Source organism: Enhydra lutris, unplaced genomic scaffold, assembly GCF_002288905.1.
Source record: "Enhydra lutris kenyoni isolate GAN:26980312 unplaced genomic scaffold, ASM228890v2 scaffoldscaffold42, whole genome shotgun sequence".
In the NCBI taxonomy this organism is placed as follows: Eukaryota; Metazoa; Chordata; class Mammalia; order Carnivora; family Mustelidae; genus Enhydra; species Enhydra lutris.
Window position 1 is genome coordinate 12,283,253 of NW_019154126.1, and position 24,944 is coordinate 12,308,196.

At 37.7% G+C, this 24,944-nt stretch overlaps 1 protein-coding gene across 3 annotated transcripts in view; it reads right to left on the reverse strand.

Annotated features, from left to right (window-relative positions):
- Positions 1-4,150: 4,150 nt before the first annotated feature.
- LOC111155611 (cell division cycle 123) overlaps positions 4,151-24,944 on the reverse strand; it is a 55,850-nt gene continuing 35,056 nt past the window's right edge. Inside the window, exons 7-13 of one of the 3 annotated variants that reach the window (XM_022515876.1) lie at positions 20,946-20,994; positions 17,310-17,385; positions 15,164-15,286; positions 13,759-13,787; positions 8,226-8,354; positions 5,012-5,149; positions 4,151-4,436 (exon numbers count right to left, since the gene is read on the reverse strand). In XM_022515876.1, coding sequence (XP_022371584.1) covers positions 4,410-4,436; positions 5,012-5,149; positions 8,226-8,354; positions 13,759-13,787; positions 15,164-15,286; positions 17,310-17,385; positions 20,946-20,994 — 571 coding nt within the window. In that variant the 3' untranslated portion in view covers positions 4,151-4,409. Of the gene's footprint in view, positions 4,437-5,011; positions 5,150-5,756; positions 8,355-13,758; positions 13,788-15,163; positions 15,287-17,309; positions 17,386-20,945; positions 20,995-24,944 lie in introns of those variants that run through there. The other 2 variants (XM_022515877.1, XR_002641151.1) reach the window with 2 other exon arrangements.

A 24,944-nucleotide genomic window follows, 5' to 3' on the forward strand; every position in this document is an offset into this window, starting at 1 on the left:
AGAGTTGACAATCTGAAACGGATGCATTATAAATGAATTACAAAAAGACCATTGTTAGAAACTATCAAAGTTAGGGACACCTGAGTGGCTCAGTCAGTTAAGCGTCTGCCTTCAGATTGAGTCCTGCAACGGGTACCTTGCTTAGCAGGGAGCCTGCTTCTCCCTCTGCCTGCCTCTCTTCCTGCTTGTACGCTCTCTGACAAATAAACACAATCTTTAAAAAAAATTGATTAGTTAAAAAAAGAAACTATCAAATTTAGAAGCTACTAAAAGTGCAGTATACTATACAGTATGGGATGGCTCCATTCTTCCAACTACAGAATCCTTGGCTTCCAATCTGATTCTACATGGCATCCCACCAGGGATTCTTAATCTGGGATCTACGACCCTCTCAGGAGAGCCCACAGCTTTCACCAAATTCTCAGAGAAATTGATTTCTCCCCAAATCATTAAGAATTGCTTAGCTTATTTTGAAGGTTATAAGGTTATTTATACTCAATTTCCCAATGATTGTTTTTTTTTTTTTTTTAAGATTATTTATTTGACAGACCGGTCGGCTTCCTGCTGCTCCTCCCGCCCTGCATCCCGCCCGTGCTCCCCCTCAGTGGCGCCCCCGTAGTGTGCCCCACACCCCAGTTCCCCCCAAGGGTACTCACATGACGGCCATGAGGCACCCTTCTCCCAATTGATCGGCTTTCCACACAAACCAGAAAACCACTTCGAAAACCTAACCCAGACCATCATCTCTCTCCCTTGCTTCAACCCTCGCCCTGGCTTCTCACCTCCCGCAAGAATGAAATCCCAACGCGTCAGCCGCGGGCAGTGCCCTGGCCCTCGCCCTGCCCTCGCCCACGCCCCAGCCTTCACCCCGGTCGCCTCTCCCACCTCAGGCCACGCTCCTGTGAGCCGTTCCTGCCCCGCTTCACGTGGCTGGCTTCTCCCCAACCTCCGGTATCGCTTCCCTGTCACCACCTCAGAAATCTCTTCTTACCAGAGCAGGTGTCCGTGTCCGCGGCGCCCACCTCCACAGGGGCTGGTTCCAGAGCGGTGCCCACTCTCGCGGTCTGTGAAGCAGGACCGCTCGGATGCGCGCGCACAGCACCGACCTCCGGCCCAGCCCCCAAGGCTCTGCCCCAGGGACCAGTCGGTGCGGTACCAAGTGTCACCCCACCTCTACCAGCTTATCTGTCCTTCCGGACACTGTTTCGGTTTGGTTTCGCTTGATTGAAAAAAGACGCATTTGAATGCATGCTCTCTTCAGACGATGCAGGATTCCTTGCCCAACTGCTTTATTAAGTCTTACATTCCCTTTCCCGCAAGCCACCCACGTGTATCCATGACACACCTGTGCTGTGAGTGATGCGCTGATCATCACTTATTTTCTTAGATTACTTATAGAAGCTGTTTTCTGTGTGCTAGCAAAGGTAAATATAACAATGAATTAAATAGGAATTTTGTCTTTAAAATGTCTAAAAATGGTTAAGTCACCTCTCAGGATGAGCTTGGTTAATATAAACATGAGACTGAATTAACTTTTCAAAGACAGTTACTTCCTCATTTAATTTCTGTATTTAATATCTCTTCTCATCTAATTCTTCCACACAAATGTGAATTTGTACTTACCTTTATTTTTTTAAAAAAATCCCTAGCTACACTTGTAAACACAGCATCATGTATAAACTCATGGAACCCCTATGTTGTACGCCTGAAACCAATGTGATATTGTGTGTCAACTAGTCAACTATACTCAAGAAAAAACTTTTTTTTGAAAATTCTATTATTAAAATACTAATCTGTCCTGGTTGAAACTTATCTATAAAAAATATTAGGCTAAAAGCCCTTAGAGAATAGCATTAGAAGTTCTTTTGTGGTCCTGATTCCGCTTCAATTTTGGAAAAATCTTAACTCCTCTGGGCAGCAGTTTTCTGCTTTGTTAAAAAAGACAGGACAGGGAGAAGGAAAGGAGGAAAAAAGGGAAAGAAACTGGGCCGAATCATCTTGGAAGTCCTTTGCCACTCAAAATTTTCTTGATTCCATTAAAAAAAGAATTTGCCTGGGACGCCTGGGTGGCTCAGTCGGTTAAGCAGCTGCCTTCGGCTCAGGTCATGATCCCAGGATTCTGGGATCGAGTCCCACATCGGGCTCCTTGCTCAGCAGGGAGCCTGCTTCTCCCTCTGCCTCTGCCTGACACTCTGTCTGCCTATGCTCCCACGTGCTTGCTCTCTCTCTCTCTCTAACAAAAAAAAAAAAAAAGAATTTGCCTTTAATACACAGAGGTCTGCAAAGCAAAATGATAATGACAGCTACCATGTGCTGGGGGTTTAGTATGTATGTAGTGATATACTATATAAAAAGAATTACATGGGCTCTCATTTAACAAATGAATTTTCAACTATTATTCTACTGTTTGTTTTTTTAACAGTGGACACAATTCTCAATTACCCTAAGAGAAATGGCTGAGTAGATGGGAAAAATTTATGAAAATACATATCAAAATGAGACTTAAAAACAGAACTTTTTGGCAAAGTCTGCTGTATTGGAGGCCCATGATAACATGCTACTGTTCCACAGGACAAAGTAAAAATATTTGTCCCAACCTGACTAAACCAACGGCTACAATGTCTTCTCTTCAAAAGGTAGGATTTCAGGATCAAGCTAATTCTCTTTCTAAATTTAAGCACAAACTGGAAGTACCTCAAAACAAAACAAAAAACAAACAAACAAAAAAAACAAAAAGCAGATGCCAATAAAATATAAGGATAATTCAAAACTAATCTTTAGGCAGGCATAAATGATCATTTGACTGTAGGAAAACATTTCCTGCACATTGGCCTATATTTACTATTAACATCAAGCTAATCAACAAAAATTAAATATACTAGGGAAATAATGTATAAAAATCACATTTTTAAAAGTGAGAGTTGAACTCAGTAATGCCTCGGGAAAACTAATGCAAAAATTTAATGAGTTTTATATCAAGAATTGTACTTTTTATAAAATATTTGCCACATTTTACTTAAGTCCTGCTATTATTTACAGTCCATTTCTTTTCAGTTGGTATTAAATACATCTTTTTTTTTTCTTTTTTGGACTGGTGAAGTACCACCTTGATGAAGCCAGCTTCCAAAGCTAAGGTTAAGTCAACTCACGATAATAAATCCCTCTATTACAAGTTAGCAGTCAACTCCCTCAATTGTGGCTTAAAAAAAAATATTTTGAAGCACCTCAACTTCAAAAACTGGCCTCAGAAATGGCATAGGATATACTGAGTACAAAGATCACAATTTGATCTCTGTATTTTTTTTTAAATACTAATATCCAAGTGATTATAACCACACAAAAAGCTACAGAGTTTGAGATAACCAAAAAAAAGAAGTATCTTTCATGATTATGTATAATCTGCCATAACCACACAGAAAGGGGAAATTCTATTCCACTTTTCTATCTTCCCATGGGAGCATTCAAATGTGCACTCCTAAGTTGAAAAACATACCTCCAACTAGTAAAAGATTCTATGATACCACATTAGATAGATGCCCTGGGAAATGGTAATGTCGATTTCTTTAAAATTGTTCCAGGACGTAAAACAATAAACAAAGAACACGTAGCAGAGTATATAATAAGTATATAATAAGTACTAATAAGTAATAATAAGCATATAATAAGTACTGAGTAAATTAGATATTATTGATATACTCATCACCCTTTAGTGCACTGAAGAATAATTACTCATATGGTAGCCTCAGAAAAGTGAATCTACCTCCCCAAAATTCTGATGTGTTTAAAAAAGGTCAAATTCTAATTAAATCTGTGATAGTTTTACTAATACACATTAAATATTAAGCTAGTTGTAATATACTGACATTTTCTGGTTAGTCGATAGCTTCAGAATTCTGTATTATTTTAGTTATATGCAAACCAAAAATAAACCAATAGAAAAATTATATGAAAATCCTCTCAAAGTAGGAAAAATGTTTTCTATAGCAGTATAAGGTTCTATTTTTTCCAAGAAATAGCAATGATTAAAAAAGAACCCATTTCTGTATAACAAATATAAAATATGCCCATCTACCCAATAGGTAGCACAAGAAACATCTGTAAATAGCACAAGAAAACACAGATAAATCTCAAGAGACTGAGCCAAAAGAGTGAGGTATTTCAGAGAAAGTATTTATCATCAGAACAGTATGGTTTCCTATATTTAAGATCTATTTATTATTTATTTTTACAAGTAGCAAAGTCCCTCCATTTTTTTTTCCAGCTTAATATACATGGATATAAAAAGCTACTGATTTCACTCCACCTCCCACCCCAACCCAAGTGGGATAACAGGAAGTTGTGAGGTCAGAGCAGCCTCCTGATGCCAACGTGGTTTCCTCTTTACCTCGGACTTAACTCTGGCACTCTCATCAGTCATCCTCTTGCTGATTTCTTTTCTGTCAAAAGAAACCATGATACATTAAATTAGCACATTCTAGTTGGGATATTTGTTCAATCAAGATCACTTTTTCTGTCAGCAAGTATGATTTTCTAGAGCCCTTGGCAACAGATATGGTCGAAAATCATCATGGAGAAACATGTCTTAACTAATTCATCAGATAAGTTTATCACTTTGGCTCCTAGGCACATGATCCTCAGGTACTTGAATACTTCTCTTTCTTCCATTTGTGCAAACATTCCCACATAGCAACACACACAAGAGCACAAATACACACATTCCCCTTGAGTAATACAGCTCAGAGCTGGATCTTCTCTTAGCTCTGTAACAGTATACAGACTTTCTTCAAAAGCACAAGTATTGTGAAAATTATTCAGAAAGCATAAATACCATAAAACAGATTTTCTATCATTCTAAGCCATAAATTATTCCTACAGCTTACTTTATATATTTCATTATAGAATGACCTAACCAAATAAAATCTAGGTAGTATATGGGTACAATGAAATTTTACAAAGTCAATTTGAAAACAAAGGTGTACACACATGTGTACTAAGTACACATATACTTTACCAGTTTAAGAAAATCTATGAGTTTGTGAGCATCCTCCCCAGTAGACAGGTCTACAAAGTCCTTCGGAAGTCGATAACTCAAATAGGGACTGGGTTGAACTGTCACTTCACTGTTTGTGCAACGGAAAGCTGGAGAATCCTTTATAAAGAAAAAAAGGGAAAGGCTGTGAGGAATTATCTTTTTAAGTCTATTCTTCAAAGTGAAAAAGATACTAGTATAACAATTTCAAATTCATGTTCCCTTCTGTAGTAGGTAAGGAAGGAAATAAGATTCTGAAGTAAAAGAAAACACCAAAATTTTAAGACTATTTCCACATTTCACTAGAAAATAAATACACAGTATCTGAAAACAGTGCCCTCATGGAGAGCTTTGGTCAGTCCCTAAATGCTACCAGCCACTATTCACTGCGATTCGGTTATAGGTTCCTCAGTCCTTGAATGGACCGGAGGCCTATGGCTAGTTCTCTCTGGCCTTGAGCAATCTCATGCAGGTCAGAGAGCTTTATCAATATTAGCATTTTCTATAGGTGCACAGTGGGGAAATACTATCCTGGAGAATAAAGTTAATAATTAGAGCAAGCAAGTGCTATGAATTCCTAATACTTTTGTGCTTCTCTTAGTCATTTAACTTACATATTTGTGTATCGCTCTTAGCACCTATGGAAAACTGCAAATTTGAGTATCATATTTAACAAGTCTTCACATTCTTCAATGTACTTGCTTAGAGTCTTGCATTTAATATTTACATGTTGCCTTGTGCCAAAAAGGATTTCAGAGACAGAAGGCCTTGGGTTTGGACTTCATGGGTGGCAGGTATCTAGGTGAGGGATGGATGGTGTCCAGCAGATGGAGACAGGCCAGGAGCTTGAGTGGAACAGGACCGTAGAGCCCTAGAAAGCAGGCCATATCTTATGACAGACCAGTCATCTGACAAATACTTAGGAAACACCCACTTTGCGCTGACCTTGTCCTAGGTGTAGGAGATAACTGGTAAACCAGTCTGGCAGACAGTCAATAAATAAGCAAATAAATACAACAGCAAGATCATTTCAGATAGTGAGAGGTGTTCTAAAAACACAACAACAGGGTGCTATGATAAGAGGCCACTTCACAGGGGTGGTCAGGTAATACCTTGCTGAGGACAGAACATGTGGACTGAAAAGTACGATGAAAGCAGCCCTGGGAGGTCTGGGAACTCAGGCAGAGACCGGGCACAGCTTGGAAAGCAGTGGGCACAACCAGGACAAAGATCCTGAGGCAGGGCTTTGTAGCTGTGAGAATGAGAAGAAAAGCCAGGTCTCCGTGGAGGGGAGTAAGGACGGTGAGACAGGCAGGACACGACTCTGGGGAAAAGGCAGGAGCCTGCTCCTCTTTCCCTGTCAGCCCCTGACCTCCAATATAATGTTGTTTAAAAAGAAAGAAAGGATTTGGATCATAGAGTGAATTTTGTACAAACTGTTTCTATCCACTGTGTCCCTCATATTTAAAAATAACACTGTGCTGAATAATTTACACTCTCTTTCCTTGACATTCAGATTTAATGGCCCCCAACTCTAAGATGCCAGCACGAAGACAATTCTTTCAGCCATTAATTTAACAAAAATCAACTGTGCCCGAATTGTGCTAAGCCACACTAATCTGGAGAACATGAGAGATACTCCCACTTTACCCGCAACTGGGGCAAGCACAACACAATAGGGCGAGAGCCTTGACAGGGAAATAGCCATCTGAGCTAGATCTAGAAAAACAGGGCCAGAAAGGGCCCAGACAGAGTAATGATGAAAAGAAGTATTTCAGAGCTAAGACAAAAGATCCTCACACTAAAAGCAAGGCAGCAGCCAGAAAAGCAGGAAGAAACCCAGCAGGAGAGCATGTATCATGGAAACCAGGGGAAAATGTGTGGTGAAAACACGGAAGAGGGTAACACATTCAAATGTTGCCGTGCATCGTTCCCTGGCCCTCTCAGCCGGCCGGTAGAGCCCCTGCCAAGAGCAGGTTCTGTGGAGCGGCAGGGGCGGAAGCCAACCGCGCGGGTGGAGGGGTGCACAGGTAGAGAGGCAGCAGGAAGGAGAGGCCAAGTGAGGAGACCGGCTGTGAGCAGTTACAAAACCACAGGTCACCTGCTAGCATGAGGGAAGCCAGTAGGAAAATACTTGTACATATGATTATAGAACCACGCCTGGACAATATAAACTGCAGGGTAAGAATGGCAATTTCCAGGTGGTAGGATTTCAAGTCTTGCCTCATTCTAATTCCCTGGTTTTTTAAATGACTGTGTAAAAATAAAACTGCTTTTTAAAATACACTAAAAAACACAAAGATAATGCATATGTAGTAAAATCATTTATTTTAACAAGTTTATGTGTATGTATACAGGCATGTTATGTGTACCAAATATGATATAGAAAATATAAACCGTGGTTCTCAACATGGTAGGACTGTGGGTACTTCAGAACACTCTTCAAAAGCAGGCGTGTATTACTTTCATAAGCAGAAAAGGGCAACAGAAAGGTGTTGTTCAAAGAAAGTTTGGCTGCGAAGATGAGGAGACAGAATTACTGGCTGAAGACATAAGGTTGAAGGAGGTTTGTCTCTTTAGACAGAAGATACCTGAACACAGACAGGGCGGGTGGACAAGAAGAGAACGGGAAACATGACGGAGTGAGTGGCAGCACGGGTATTATGAGAGACGGTAAGGAACAGCTGAGCAGGTGGAACTGTTAGACTGAGGAGGAGGGACAGAGGGACGCTCAGAGGTCTGAGGACAATTACACGAAGTCAGTTCGCACCAGTGGCTTCTCTTCCTATGAAGGAGGATGTGGAATCATCTGCTGAGGGACAGAAAGGGAGGCTGGTGGGCGGTCTGAAGGGTTCCACAGGGGTGTGGAAGGTCACCGTGGGTGTAAGAGAAAGCTGGTGAGGGAAACACTGCAGTCAGGTCCCCCTGATGGGGTCATGACTATGACTATGACAAGACCACAGGCTGGGCACCTGCAGTTTTCCTCTCTCAGGGGTCAGAAGCCTGGAGCTAGGATCAGAGCCAACATAGAACTGACCCAGGGTCAAGATTCTTCCAGGTGAATCAGGTACACACCCTTTTTGGTCACCTCCATGACTGAGTACCTATTAGTAAATCTGTGTTGATGCCTAAAGAACAAAGGAGCAATTATTTAATGGATTACAAGGTTTCCTGTAATCCTTTTTTAACCTCTTACCTGCTCCAGAGTGTCTCCTTCACTAAAATCACCTTTTAAGTTTCTTCCAGATATCAGCTCTTCCCAAGTAAACAGCAGTGAATCAGTTACTTCACCAAACGGGTTGAAATCAATCAGCCACACCTTCCCCTAGAGTACAGACAGAAAAATTTGTAAGCACGGAATAAAAACAAACACAAGTTTGTCATCTGTCTTATCCAAAAGATCATCTTCATATTGTTTTTACCCAAACAATAATATTAAAAATCCTGTAATTTATTTCAAAAGACAGTTCCTCCAGGTCCCAGCTGAGAAAGGATCACTTGTCTAAAGAAATGCAGAGAAGGGACCTAGGAAAGAAAAGCCCTGACAAAGGCAGATATGCCAACTCCTGCCTAAAATCACACAATTCTAAGTCAAAAATCCCAGCAGGAGAAAGGACAATCTTACAGAATGGTTCCACCAAAATACTATGACTGGAATGCTTTCAAGGGTGTCTGCAATCACCTTGCCTGAGGAAGCCACGCAGGGAAGAACCAGCAGATCTGAGAGCACCTTCCTTACCCCTGAGAGGCTGCTGCAAAAGGGGCATTTAAAACACACACACACACACACACGAAAAATGTAGGGAAATTCTGTTTTCTTCAGTCTTCTTGTAATATTTGCTTTGTATGATAGAGCTTGTGGCACATGAAGGGGAAATGAAAAATAACAATCTTTAAAAGCAATTTCTATCTTCTGAGTATTGATGGGCAATGTGAAAGGTTCTAGATGCGGGGAAAGAACACTTCTGACCTACTTATTCTGAGTTTGATTAGAATCAGGTGCATCTTAGTATATAAAGCAGCAGAGCACTGATCTAACAGACCTGGGGAATCTGTGTAATTGTGCCAAGAGATTAAAGCCACATTTGATCACAGAGATGTATTTGACATTTAGTAAATGTTTCCTTGAAAGTTTTATCTTTGATTTTTTTCCTCACTGAAACATTCATACACTGGCACCATTTTGCTGTTGATAATTTTCTTGGTAAGTATGTAATCGTGTCTTGATCAGATGTGCATGCATAAAATTATATCCACCTAAGGAACTAGACTGCTGAGCTGGCATTATTAATCTCTAGCACTGTTCCTCATCTGCGTTCAAAGAATTTTAAGAAAGATGAACCATCTTATTAGGACTAGCTTCAAACATCAGAAACATCTAGCAAGTAGCCAAAAACCATTACAGAAAGTTTGGACCACATATTTTTTGATAAGTTTCCTATTATATACTAATCCCCTCTTTCCCCCATCATCCCCCCAGTCCAGGAGAAAGCCTGTATCTCTTTCTTGCCACCTGAGCTGTTTTCTCACACAGATTCCAAAACCACTTGTTCAGTGTTCATGTGAAATAATGTTAGCCATTAATCAACTTCTTTGTGTGACATTAGCTTTGTTTTGGGGTGCTTAGTAAGATGTCTTTAACATACTGTATATTACTTTAACAAAATGGGTTTTTCTAACCTCCAAACTCTTTCTACTTGAGTTTTCATAACCAATAAAACCACCCCTTTATTAAAAGGGTCGGGGGGGGGATACTTGTTAGTAGAGGAATATTGAGCTCTATAAACTAAAAATATGTCATACTATAAAAAACAAGTGAAACTAAAACAGATCAGCTGGCAGAATTTGTTCAGAAGGCATCCTCTAGTTTACTAAAGGAAAAAGAAACCAGCTGTAATCAGGCATGAAACTATCAAGATGAAACTATCAAGGATTTTATAGCTCTAACATGTTTTTTATGTAACATCTCAGGCACAAGACATCCTGAGAAAGTCTGTTTTTAGGCAATCCATCAGGTAAGAGTGGTCACACTGACCTTCCTGGTATCTACCAACTAACCATTCTGCTACCTGCCCAAAGAAATCTCTATGCACCAAACATTACCAGGCATTGAAGCATAAAGACCAATAACACAAAATCTATTCCTTCAAAGAGCTCAGGCCAGGACACATATACACACCCCCACCCCCCGATGCGGTTTGTAAAAGCCTAGAAATAAGCTATGTGTTTATAGATAGGAAAATGACTAAACAAACTACATAGTATATTCTCAAAATAAAATACTACACCATTGTATGAAACTAGAAAGCTCTCCAAAAATACAATGTTTTAAACAAATGTATATAAAGCAAGGTACAGAGTATATATCACATGCTAACTCTTGTGTATGAAAGATGGAAAAAGGTAAGTATATTGCTTGTTTCTGCAAGCAAATACTGGAAGGATATATAAAAAACTAATAAAAGCGTACTTGTAGGAGGTATAGAGGAACAGAGGTAAGAAAAGCAGGACTTTCTATATGTATTTTCACATTGATTTAATTTTTGAGCAATGTGAAGATATTCTCAACTAAAAAGTTTAAAACTCAGTAGGTTTTACAGAGCAGTGTTTGCTAGGGTGCAAGGAGAGTCATCAGGAATTTGGGGGAGTGATGGGAGTCCTACATGTTCACTGTAATAGTGGTTATACAACTGGATGTATTTGTCAAAACTCATATAACTGCACCCTAAAAAGGATTAATTTTACTCTGTGTAAGTTATTTCTCAAAAACTCTAACAAAAAAATTCAGTAGTTTTAAATGATTGAAAATATAGGGATGCCTGGGTGGCTCAGTCAGTTGGGTGCCTGGCTCTTGATTTCAGCTCATGTTGTGATCCCAGGGTCATGGAATTGGGCCCCGCTTCTGGCCCTGCACTCAGCAGACAAAATATAAATAAAATACAAAGAATCCAAATACCTATCACTCAATTTCAACAATTATCTTGTTGAACCCCACAGCCAATCTTATTACATTTATATTCCATCCATTCCCCCCAAATCTGTATTGTTTTGAAGGTCTCTTCAGACACCATTTCATTCACAATCTATAAAAAGATTTTCACAATTATTATTACCAAGCTTAATCTAACAAACATCTATAGAATATGTCACACATTAGTTGTAATTTTTCAAACACACACAGAACAGACACAAAAAAGTGACCAAGTTGCAAAGCCAATCTCAACAATATCAAAGACTCACGATCAGACATTTTTAGTCCTTACAGCAATGAAATTAGTAACAAAACAACAGCCATCACTAAAATAATGAGACTGCAATAATTTTCCAAGTTTCTGAAGTAGTTATTCTAAATTCTAGTTATGAGTTATCATCACTTAAGGAGCTCCTTAAGATACATATACCAAGGCCTCATCCCAGACCGACTGAATGTGTGGGCCATCTCTGACATATGTGATTGTTAGAATCTATCAACACTGAGTCAACTTGCCCAGCTGCAGTAAGAAAATAGACACATCAGAATATTGCCAAATCAGACTTCAGTTCCACTGCATAGCAGAGACCACCATAAAGACTTAGTTTTCTGCAACAGTCATAAAACCAAATTTCCGCAAAGTGCCTAACAAAACAGTGATATGAGTGCCACTGAGTATATGCAAATGTGTTTTACATCACGGTTTAAATCTCTTCTCAGAAACTGTTGGCATGTTTCTACTCTTATGTTTCTCACTTTTTAAAAACATACAACTTCTTTCAGTTCTGTTAGATCATAGCAGTAATTACTTCTCTACATGTCCAACTTCACTTGAGACATTTATATAACTCTTTCACCAAATTACACATTTGCACTGACCTGCCAGCAATAGTGAATCAAAGCAGATCTGGACATTTTCCAGGGAAATACTGACAGACCTTAGTAAATTCCAAATTTTTAAATGCCATTAAATATAACTGCATTGGGACACCTGGGTGGCTCAGTGGGTTAAGCCTCTGCCTTCAGCTCAGGTCATGATCTCGGGGTCCTGGGATCAAGTCCCGCATCGGGCTCTCTGCTCGGCAGAAAGCCTGCTTTCTCCTCTCTCTCTCTCTGCCTGCCTCTCTGCCTGCTTGTGATCTCTGTCAAATAAATAAATAAAATCTTTTAAAATAAATAAATAAATAAATATAACTGCATTAAAATATAATTACTTCAGTTTTAATATCTGTAAAATGAGAATAACATATACCTCACAGGGTTATATGGATAACCTGAGTTAAATACACATAAAGTTCTTCTGAGGGGCGCCTGAGTGGCTCAGTGGGTTAAGCCACTGCCTTCGGCTCAGGTCATGATCTCAGGGTCCTGGGATGGAGCCCACATCAGGCTTCCTGCTCAGCAGGGAGCCTGCTTCCCCGTCTCTCTCAGCCTGCCTCTCTGCCTACTTGTGATCTCTCTGTCAAATAAATAAATAAAATCTTAAAAAAAAAAAAAAAAGTTTTTCTGAGCTACACATTAGGGTAATAAGCTAGGTTTACTCATTCACTAATTGGCTGATTTGATCCCACTTATGACCAGCCAATTCCCTGAAATGTTTTAAGTCTCGAAGATAAGCTCCTTGCAGGTCAGGAAATCATCTTGTTGGAAGCTTTTTGTTAGAAGCATGGCATCTGACAGTACAGGCTCTCTATAAATGTTAGCTGTGCGAGTGACTGATGCGGCCAGTGTCTATCAGTCAGAAGCAGAGCTGGGACTAGAGCCTGGGCTCCTGTTGATCAGCCCTGGTTTCTATCCATTTCATCACACCAGCTTCCTGTCCTTTCTCTAACCTTTGTTTCCACTAGATTTAAAGTGCAGAGTAACATCCCTCTTCCTTACCACATCTCAATTTGTAATTCCTCTTTCTAACTCTTAGCAGACACTATCACCCTTGAAGACATAGAGGTAAAAACAGAGTAAGTGATGTCTTTTGGCTAAAAAGAGGCAAGTCAACAGTTAACAGGTATTTTGGGACATGACCATATGGGCCAGACCCTTTTGTCCAAAAATGATTCAAAGGTATCGCAAGCATCACAACAGTGGAGCTGCTTGAGCTTGGAGAGGGAATGAGAAATGTGCGGGTAACATTTGGAAAACATATGGACACATACTAGGTCAAACACACCTGCTGTCTTCCCAAAAGCTTAGTCAATAAGCACTAATCACAGGACGTTTAGTGACCCAGATTTTTTTTTTTAAAAGACTGCACGTCTTGATAATAAAACCTCTGCTATAGGATTAAATGAAGTTAAGTTTTTGTTCTCTTTTTCATTATATAGTTTCCATCACTTGCAAGATTTAAAGAATAAGCAAATCCTCATCCTCAGTTTAAAGATAAAAGTGATCCCAATCATGCTAAGGATCTTTTAGTTAATTAAAAATAATTACCCAAATATCAAAAGACAAACTCCTGGCCACACTTACGTGTGCCAACTGAACTATTTTAAGCAGACCTAGAACCCCAACAAAAGTGGAAAGCAGGACATAAAGTAGCCATTTAGCCATCTGTTAAATTAATAAATCCTAATCCACAAAACTATTGAAAAATGTCTCCCAATGTTAAGTATATGTTAAGGGAGATTCTTGACCAGTGTGACTTTCAAACACCTTAGCTGGTTTGAGAAAGTACTTTCTGAGCAGCGGGCCCCTACATAATGGCTATGTACTCCGGAAGACCAGCCCTGATTTTAAAGCATATCAGATAGTTGTTACTTACCCTACTGTCTCTATATATATCGAACACAACTGTAAAGGAGAAAAAACTCAAAGTTAACAATGAACTACTATTTTCATGATCTAAGTCTCCTTTTGAAAATTAAAATGAATCTTATTATTCATTACTCAAATAGAATATAAGTACCTTGAGAATTTCATGCTTCCAAATCTCAAAATTTTTAAACATGATCAGATAGCCTACAATGTTTTATTTATATGATTTTGTTTTCCTCTACGCTTGGCCATAATCCTTTATACAGTTGATCCTTAAACAATTCGGGGGCTGGGGGTCCTGACTTCCCTGCAGAGTTGGAAAACTCATTTTTAAGTTTTTACTTCCCTGAAACTTAACTACTTAACAGCCCACTGTCGACCCAAATCCTTACTAATAACATAAACAATTAACACGGATTTTGTGTATTACATACTGTATTCTTACAATAAAGGTAGAGAAAATATTAGTAAAGTCATAAGGAAAATATATCTTCTACAGCCCCACACTGCATGTATTAGGAAAAAAATCCACATCTAAGTGGACCCATGCAGTTCAAACCTGGGTTAATCAAAAGTTAATTGAATTTAAAACTTCAAACCAAACACATCATCCCAATGAATTCACCATTATAAACAAATAACATGTACTAATGACAAAGACATCAATCACTTAATTCATTTGATGAGGAATGATTTCAGTAAAATCTATAGTAGGAAAGCATAAAATCTAGCTATGGTTATGGCATGATTCATCTTTTTTAAAATCAAATTTGCCACAGAACCCAGGTTTGGCAAGAAGAAATCAGAACAGATTTTAGAATGCAGGAAAACTCTTTTATATACAATATACTTTCTTAAAAACAAGTCACAAATGTTTACCTTGTAACTGGTACTATCTGATCATTCAAATAAAAAATCTAGAAAGGTATATCAGTCAACTAGCTAATTTAGTCTGAATAACACAAGCATTTTGCTCTCTGTAGATAAACCCTCTGAAATGAATAATAAAATGTCTAAAATGATAAGAGAAGTATCTGCCTTGGTATTAAAAAGTGACTGATTAAAATAAGATAAAATTAACACGCCAACCTCAGATACAGTAATACAGCAAAATGGTTAAAATACAGTGTTTTAAATCCAGTTTTAAAATCTGCACCACCAGGGTGCCTGGGTGGTTCAGTCAGTTAAGTGTTTGCCTTTGGCTCAGGTCATGATCTCAGGGTCCTAAGATGGAGCCCCACACCTGGCTCCTGCTCAGCGGGGAGTCTGTTTCTTCCTCTGCCCCTCCCCTCACTGGTGCATTGTCTCTCAAATAAATAAATAAATTCTTTAAAAAAAAATCTGCACCACCATGAAATAAGGTTCAGTAACATTATGTACTTCATTTCACTGAGTCAATAAAAAATACTCACAGTCTTCATCCAAGAATTTGTACTGTATGTGTTTCTTGAAAAAGTCTTGTATGCATCTGCAAATCTCTTCCTTTTGTTTAGAAATATGATCATAGTACTGTGTATAGTCCCTTTGAGAAATACCTGACAAGAAAGTATTTTATATCCATTATTATATAACATTCTTTTCAAAAACATCAAAATGTAATTTAAACATCTTTTTGAGAGAACCATTAAAGTAGATAAGAGGACCAATCAGATGAATATTGCATAATACATGATTCAGCATTTTATACAAGTAAAAAACTTAGTAAAAAATTATCCATTCATATGGATAGATATATCCTAAGTTCCATATTGACATGCATTCTTACTTTAGAAAGAGTTATTTTTATTTAGTACAATAAAGAGTTCAGTCATAAATACATTTACAATGTAAAAAAATGAAAGAAGCAATTTTAAGTCTATACACATAGACAATTGCTTCTTGATTTTTTTTTCCAATGAACTTTCTACAAAATGGTATTCTTTTCCACTCTTCTTTGGGAAACTTAAAATATTCCCAATGTCTTCCAATTCATATTGTATTTCACAGAAACCGGCTATTTTTTCCTGTTCACACATGCTAAGACACAAGTCTTCAGAGTGACTTGCTGATTTTATTCCAAATATACTAAAGGGATTATTGTAAAAACTCCCTCAATTTGCTCTGGGCCTAGGAAAGTTTTCTACTTTGAAAGAAGGGTTTCCACACAATTTCTTCATCAATGACAATATGACTCTCTTCTTTAGCTCTGCTTGTGTTGTACCTTCTTCCAGAAATACCTAACAATATGATCAATTCAAACACCCCAAGTTTCTTTCAGGTAAATTAACAGATATCAACGTCACATTCATTAAATAGTGCTCATGTGGGGCACCTGGGTGGCTCAGTCAGTTAAGCTCCTAACTCTTGGTTTCAGCTCAGGTCATGATCTCAGGGTTATAAGCCTGTGTGGAGCCTGGTTAAGATTCTCTCTCTTTCCCTCTCTAAAAAACATAATAATAATAGACAAATTTTAAAAACTTTTAAATTTTTAAAATTTTTAAAAATAGTGCTGGGGCGCCTGGGTGGCTCAGTGGGTTAAGCCGCTGCCTTCGGCTCAGGTCATGATCTCGGGGTCCTGGGATCGAGTCCCGCATCGGGCTCTCTGCTCAGCGGGGAGCCTGCTTCCCTCTCTCTCTCTCTCTCTCTCTCTCTGCCTGCCTCTCTGTCTACTGTGATCTCTCTCCGTCAAATAAATAAATAAAAAATCTTTAAAAAAAAATAAAAATAGTGCTGATGTGATTTTATTCAAATCACACTTTTCTTGGTCAAAGAGAAGTTTTACTGCATGGAAAACATGCAAAGACCAAAAAAAGCAGATTATCTTCAATAATTGAGTACATCACAGCAAACAAAATAATCTGAGAGGAAGAAAATGGGTGGCTTTTTAAGTAATGCACTTATTTGTCTACATATTTCCTCTTGCTAGAATAATAAACACTGCTCTAATAATAGAAACAAAGATCCCAAAACTTGGCTTTTTATGATGCTTAAAATAAGTGGTATGTTGCTAGTAATACTTAGGAAAGTCCCAAAGAGAAAGCAGGTAACATGATATGTAGCTTAAATTGGGAATGGCCAAGACCATCACTTTCATCTCCAGAATCCACACATGATTAATGGACAAGATACTTCTCTGTGGAAACTGAATATGGCCTCAGAAGCATTGTCAACAGAGAATTCCAGAAAGTCACTACTAATTGGCTAGAGGTAGCATCTGAGATAAAAACTGATTACTACTCTCTCCTAATTATTAGAAATTCACTTCCATCAAAAGCTTGTCTTCTTGGAGCAACTGGTTGGCTCAGTTGGAGGAGCATGTGACTCTTGATCTCAGGGTCATGAGTTTGAGCCCCATGTTGGGTGTAGAGATTACTAAAAATAAATCAACTTCAGGGATGCCTAGCTGGCTCAGTTGGTGGAGCACATGACTCTTGATCTCGGGGTTGTGATCTCGGGGTTGTGAGTTCAAGCCCCCTGTGTGTTGTAGAGTTTACTTAAAAAAAAAAAGTAAAAGTAAAACATATAAATTTAGAAAGAAAAAAAAAATCTTGTTTTCTTTTAATGTGTAAAAAAACTCACCAATAAGTTTATTTTCCTTGACAAAACATCGGAACTCAGCCCCAGGAATTAATTCACACCATTTTCGAAGAACAAGCTGTAGAGAGAGGAAAAATGTAACACAACCATGTAACAAAGGAATGTTTACTGGTCTAACAGATAATTTTATGCCAAGAGTATGTTTTAATAATTGCCATTATCAAATAGTTTGGAAGAAAAAGCATCATAAACCATTCTTATCATGAGATATAGGGAACAAATTTATTAGTCCAGTAAGTGGCAGAAACACTGTTAAAATTCTTTATGACAAAAAGCACTTTTGTCATTTATTTATCACTTTGAGAGCTGACATAATATACAAACCCAAGGATGAAGTTGAATCCTATCATCATTGCATACAGTTGCCCTCTAATTATTTGTTCTTCACTCCTTTAAGTATATTTAAAAAAAAAAATGGATATCCTAGTTATCTACCTTCTTAGCACCATTGTGTAATACTCTGATAAAAGTATTATAATTTATCACTAAAAATCACTATAACCCTCAATAATTTTGCCTCCACTTTATTTTTTTTTTAAAGATTTTATTTATTTATTTGATAGGCAGAGATCTCAAGTAGACAGAGAGAAAGAGGAGGAAGCAGGCTCCCCGCTGAGCAGAGAGCCCGATGCGGGGCTCGATCCCAGGACCCTGAGATCATGACCTGAGCCGAAGGCAGAGGCTTTAACCCACTGAGCCACCCAGGCGCCCCTGCCTCCACTTTAAAGTAAAACAATTCTGTCACTGGCTCAAGTCATAAATGGGTTCCACTACTATAATTAATATATTATATACAAATTCTCATATACTACTGAATTGCTACAATTTTATAAATACTATATTTGACAAATGTATGCTTCTGAGTCTGTTTTTAAAATGTTCTTTGGCGAAAACCAGTCCTACTCTTCCAAGTACTAACTGTAATACGTGGCCAGTGCCTCCAGCCTCCCTTAGGCTGGCATACACTTCTTTGCCCTTTAAGGCCTAAGAGATGGAACTTAAATCACACTAAGCCCCATTCCTCAAATAACCTCCAGTGGCCTCAGTATCCTCCCTTCCCATACCCTGTGCTCCCAGTTTCTTGTATCTAACATTCCATAGTATGCACATACATACCAAGTTGTACACAGCAATAATCTGAACAAGTCTCTCTTCCCTCCTAACTAGCAACTCAGAAAGGGCAAGGAACTAGGTCTCAATTCATCCTTATGTTCCCAGCACAAGTATATAATACCTACCAAATGCTTAAAAAATGTAAAGTAAATTAAATTAAAATTACTTAAAATTACTTAAAAAATTACTTAAATTACTTACAAAAGTAAAGTAAATGTAAGTAAAATTGTCAATATATAAGATACACAGCCACTAAAAATCCTGATATAAAAAAATATTTAATGAGCTGGAAAAATAAACTATAAATGAAAGAAAATGGTATGCAAAGTATTTTATGAAGACAGTATATATATACACACACACACATATATACACTTATCTCAGGAAAGGGCAGTTAAATGCCAAAATGCTAATACTGAGGATATATCCAGGCAATAAGTTCCTCATATTTTCTTATACTTTTTAATTTTTGATAGTAAATTGCTTTTCTTAAAAAAACTAAACTTACATCCTTAAAATATGCCTGATTTAAATGCACTAATTTCAATTTTCATTATTATAAGCTCTTAGTCAGATTTATATGTGCTGTATTTTTAAAAAGAACCTAATTATTAAATGAAGAACTAAAAAACTAAAAATGTACATGTACACAGTTGTCATCTATTAAAAGCTGATACTGACAAATACAGTTCTTTAGGGCTACAGTAATTTTTATTTAAGCAACAAAGAAATAAGCAGTTATTATAAACTAACATTCATTTTTTGGAGAATCTGCATAATCTTTATTGAAGTAATGTTTTGGACAGGTAACACATATACTGTATAGTTGACTGAAAACACATGTAAGGGTAAAATGTGAATTCTCCCCCCCCACCCCATCTAGTCCCTCTGTCCTCCCTCTCAGCGGTAACCAGTGTAATCACTCATATAGCTTTCCAGACATAATCTACAAATAAATGAACATGGAGTACATGTATGTATCTTCTTAAATACACACAGAAGGAATACACCATATACAGGATTCTGCTTGCAACTTTTTTCATTTTAATTATTCTAAGTATATCACTTTCCTGAGCTTTTAAAACTGAGTTTTAAACCCTATGTACTACCATGATGATGGCACATTCCCAAAAAAGCAATAAAAGAGCAAACTGCTGGTGAAATCAATCTTGGGGATAGAAGATGACATCTCAAACAAAGATTATGCCTCAGAGCAAGCCTCCAGAAATCATCTTTGTCATTTTGTGTTTTCCAGCACCAAATGATAAGACACAGCAGGGATTTAATAGATATGTTTTCAGTGAGACAAAAGATAGGAATATACTATATACATATAAAGAATGTTATAAAAATGTTTAATGATTAGGAATGTGCTCATACTATATGCTGTTAAGTCAAAAACAAACAAACAAACAAAAAAAAACAAAAAAACACCCTTCACAACTGGTATGTAAAAAAAAAACAACAAAAAAACCCTTCACAACCGGTATGTAACTCAATTTTAAGTGATAAAAGATCCAGTTTGGTGGCCTAATAAAAAGTAAATTAACTGTTCTACAAACATGGTAAAATCACAGAAGTTCTACCAATACACATTCAGCACACTAAAAATTTCTTGATACAGTGAGTCAGTCTGCAAGTTTTGAAAGTGTGTGTATACAAAGGTGACAAAGCAAAAAATGAATTTTTTTAATGAAGAATTTTTTTTAAAGACCACTGAACTAATTCTAATTAATGTTACAAATCCAAAAATGCAAGTGGTTTGCAATTATGAAGCAAGATGACCACTCTCTTCAACAAAGTATGAGCTGTCAAAGTTTTCAAAAGTGTTACATTTTGACAATCCAAGTGCAAGACGAACCAAGAGTAATGATAAGGAACAGTCTATCAGGGATGTAGCTGAAACCTGGAATCAAGATTTAAAAGAAAAGTATGTTTCAGATTCACTCATAACAATTGATGAGTAGTTATTTGAGTCCAAGAATACTGCCCATTTCAGGGAGAGGTATTTGGTAGGGGGCTAGTATTTAACCTTCAAACTAGGAAAAGTGGAATACAAATTTGGGTTTGCTATGTTTGAATTCTTATTGCTATTTCTAAAAATGTTTTCCACTATCCTTTCGATCTAACTTCTATATGTAATTTATAAAATAAGTGAACAATGTAAAAAAATAAAAAGGTCTACTGAGCCTAAATGGTAAAATGATGATTTTTTTCTTCATATACCAGGTTAAAAAGCTTACCCAGCTTAAGCCAGATGATGGGTGTAAAGTATTTGTTTTATTACAAAATACATATATTTTATAGTATGTATATACTGTGTCTAAGTGTTAAATATTTATTTATACAGATATTTTTCATAAATTTAAAAAATTCAGTGGCTCCAGGTTCCCAGAGAAATTGATTCAAAAAATTTTATTCATTCTGCTTAAGAACAGATAGCAATTTCTAACACATCTTCATCTAGGATTATCAATTTCAAGATTTAAAAAAGTAAATCCTTACCTCATATTCTATACAAGGATCTGGAGAATCATCAGTACAATGAATAAATCTTTAAGAGAAAAAAAGGCAATTGAGTATCTTTTTTTTGGTGCCAGCTTAGGTACACACATTTACTTATATTCAGTGTGATACATGTAAGGTTTTACTAAAAGAATCCAGTAACAGGAGGCTAATTCAAATCCAATGAACATTTATTAAGTACTATTCAACATCAGATGTTAGGTGAGGAACCCAAAAAGGTATTTCACTAGTCCTCCAAACCACCACATAATCTACAATTACCTTCATTTTTCTGTCAAAAAACAAAGAAACTAAGACCCAGAAATGACCAAATTTAGTGACCAAGACAGGACTAAAACTCAGGTTGTCTAAATACAAATTCCAAATGAAGGCAGGATGGCGCTGCTGTTCTACAATTCTCATTGCCTTCTTTATGGCTAAACCAGAAGACTACTCTGCTGACATTATCTCCACCATCCAAAGCCACACAAAGTTAATCCAATCTTTACCCTGCATGCCGTTTAAAAAAATATTTGCTAGAACTACTCATCCCTTCATTAAGCATACTATTTCCCTCTCTAAAAATCCTCCATTTCATGAACAATTTTTCATGTATTTTCTAAATGCCTTTGTTAAATACCTCCCTATAAGGACGGCTAGGCACCAGAAATGCTAAAATTACCTGAGTCCCTTGTTCTTTAGGAGAAAGTTAGTCTGGTGGGCAAAGCCTAACGAGCAGACAAAGAAATTTAAAACACTGGAAGCAAAAAGAAAAATACCCTGATAGCACAAAGGAAAAACCAATTAGCTCTCTGTTGTGTGGGGGGGAGGGGAGGCGGTAGTCAAGAAGGCCTTGTTCAACAGGAAGGGAAGGGTGCATATTAAGGCAAAGGGAAGCACGCACTAGAGCAGGAAGGGAAATGAGAACTGTCACGCTGTGCGCAGAGAACTACCGTGGCTTCGCGCTGACGGAGTGGAGAGCGCAAGGAGAACTGTGGAAAGATGAGGTTAGACCTCATGCACTGCTGTGGGGAATGTAAGCTGGGGCAGCCGCTGTGGAGAACTGTACGAAGCTTCCTCAAAACAGTAAAAGGAGAACTACTATGGGATCCAGTAATTCCACTATTGGGTATTTGCCCAAAGAAAACAAAAACACTAATCGAAAAGATTTATGCACCCCTATGTGTACTGTAGCATTACTTATTAACAGCCAAGATACATAAGCAACCTAAGCGTCCATTGATAGATGAATGGATAAAGAAGATATGGAGTATGTTAAACAAACAAAAAGCAGAAACAGACTCATATTTATAAGAAATAGACTCATAAACACAGAGAACAAACTGGTGGCTGCCAGAAGGGAGGGGGTGGGGGGGATTGAACAAATAACGGTGAAATGGGGTGGGAGATACAGTTTTCCAGTTACAGAATGAGTAAGTCATGGGGAGAAAAGACACAGCATGGGCAATCTAGTCAGTGGCACTTTAAAAGTGCTGTATGGGGACAGATGGCAGGTTACCTGTGGTGAGCATACCATAAAATATAGACTTGTTAAATCACTGTTTTATACCCAAAACTAATATAACATTTGTATCAACTATAATGCAACTAAAAAAAAAAAAAAAGATGACAATGGAGAGAAATTTTGGATAAAGAGGAGTATCCAGATTGTGAAGGGTCTTGTTTGTCTCTCTAGGGAGGCTGTACTATATTATATAGATAATGCGGAGCTAAGTCTCTAAACATGTGAGGGCTTCGGGACTACCACTGTGGTGAAGGTACTGGACAGCTGGGCTGGAAGGGCGGGGGGAGCGGGGAGAGTGTCAAGAAGGGAGGCAGAGAGACCAGTTAGAAGGCTCAGTCCAATAACCCTGGGGAGAGATAAGGGTCTACCTGCTGAAGTGGGAGTGGGGAAGGAGGAAAGCACTCTAAAAAGATATTCAGGAGTCAAAGCCTATTTAACATTGCCTGGCACCCTGCTAAAAGTGAGAGGTGAGGGAGAAAGAGGTCGGGATGACTGGCTGGACAGAGATGGGAATGCCATTCACTGAGACTGAGAGAAAAGCAGGTGACAGGGGTGAGAGAAAGATGGGAGAGAATAATGTTTGTATGTGGAGCACTGGAAACATCCTGAGAACCACACACAGATGTGTAGGAAGCAACCAGGAAAAACAAAACTGAAAGAGAGGGAGGACTTGTAGATAATTATCTGGAGGTAATCACATAGGTATAAGAGCTAAAGTCCAGAAAGTAAATAGAAGCGATCACCTCAGGCAGATGACAGAAACTTGGAGAACACCTAAAATTAAAGAGTAAGTAAAACTTTGCAATCGAGAGACATTTTTGTTAAAAAGAAAACCCCACATAAAGAAAATAAAAAATACTTCTGAAGATCACTTAAGCAATTTACAAGTAAAACTGAGTTTGAAAAGCTTTTCAATTCCTCTGAATATTTGATTAGGTTGGAATTCTCTGTAATCATTTGTAATTTATACTAGAAATAATAGCAACTCCAATTTAGTTGGTTGGCTGAGATTCTCAGAAAAAAACCTTTATTTCTACTAACAACTGGGCATGGGCAGATATAATCTGAAATACAAAGTACACCCAATGTGCTTTGTTGAAAAGCAATGGGGTTTTCTCTGTATTAATGAACAGGCACTAATAATCCTATGAGAAAGTGCTATTAATATCAATGTTTACCACAGGAGGATACCAAGGCTCTGAAAGGTAAGAGATCAAATAAGTGGTAGGGAGGGCACTAAACCAGCAAGGATGGAGGTTCTAGAGTTGCTGCTGGGGCACTTGGGTGGGTTAGTCGGTCAGTTAAGCATCCAACTCTTGATTTCAGCTCAGGTCATGATCCCAGGGTTGTGAGATCGAGCCCCATGTTCAGTGTGGAGTCCGCTGATCTCTCTTACCCTCTGCCCCACCCCGCCCTTGCACATGTGAGCTCTCTCTCTTAAAAAAAAAAAAAAAAAAAAAAAAAAAAGCTGTTGTTAAAGCTCTTGAATTTCAGCTAAAAAAACCAAAACACCATAAATACCAGATGCATCTAAAAAAAAAGTCCTTGATCATCTTTAATAGTTCCACATAATAAATTTTTCATTTCAAAAGGTTCCTTGCCTTTTTTCCTAGTTTGTCACCTTTTAATTAGTAAAAAAATGCTATTTTATGAATTCTATTATAAAAATTTCTTTTTATCCTTAAAACAGATATATATACTTTTATTCCAACTTTTAATTTTGAGGAATTAAAAAATACATAAAAGTACAAAGTGTACATGTATTGCCTTTGTAGGAAACCAATTCAAGTTTACTTTAAAAGTTAATATTTTACATTTTATAACATATACAAATATGGAATTACTACGTTGTACACCTAAAACTAATATAACATTATGTCAATTATACCTCAATAGAAAAAAAAAGATAACATTTTGACTTCCAACTAACCAATAATTCATTATCAATGATAAAACTGAACTATATTTTCTTAATTTAAATGTATCTAAAACATACATGGAGACAGAAGTAGAGAAATGACAAAGGAATTTGAATAAAATAATGGCATTATCTTAGTGGGAAGTATAGTACCATTCTCATTCTTTTTTTTTTTTTTTTAAAGATTTTATTTATTTATTTGACAGACAGAGATCACAAGTAGGCAGAGAGGCAGGCAGAGAGAGGAGGAAGCCGGCTCCCCTCAGAGCAGAGAGCCCGATTCGGGATCGATCCCAGGACCCTAGGATCATGACCTAAGCCGAAGGCAGAAGCTTTAACCCACTGAGCCACCCAGGCAACCCTCATTCTCATTCTTGAAATGTGATTTTTTTTTTAAAAGGTTTTATTTATTTATTTGACAGAGAGCACAAGCGGGGGGTAGGGAGGGCGGGCATATGAGAGAGTGAGAGGGAGAAACAGGCTCCCTGCTGAGCAGAGAGCCCAATGTGGGGCTCGATCCCAGGACCCCGGGATCATGATCTGAGCCGAAGGCAGA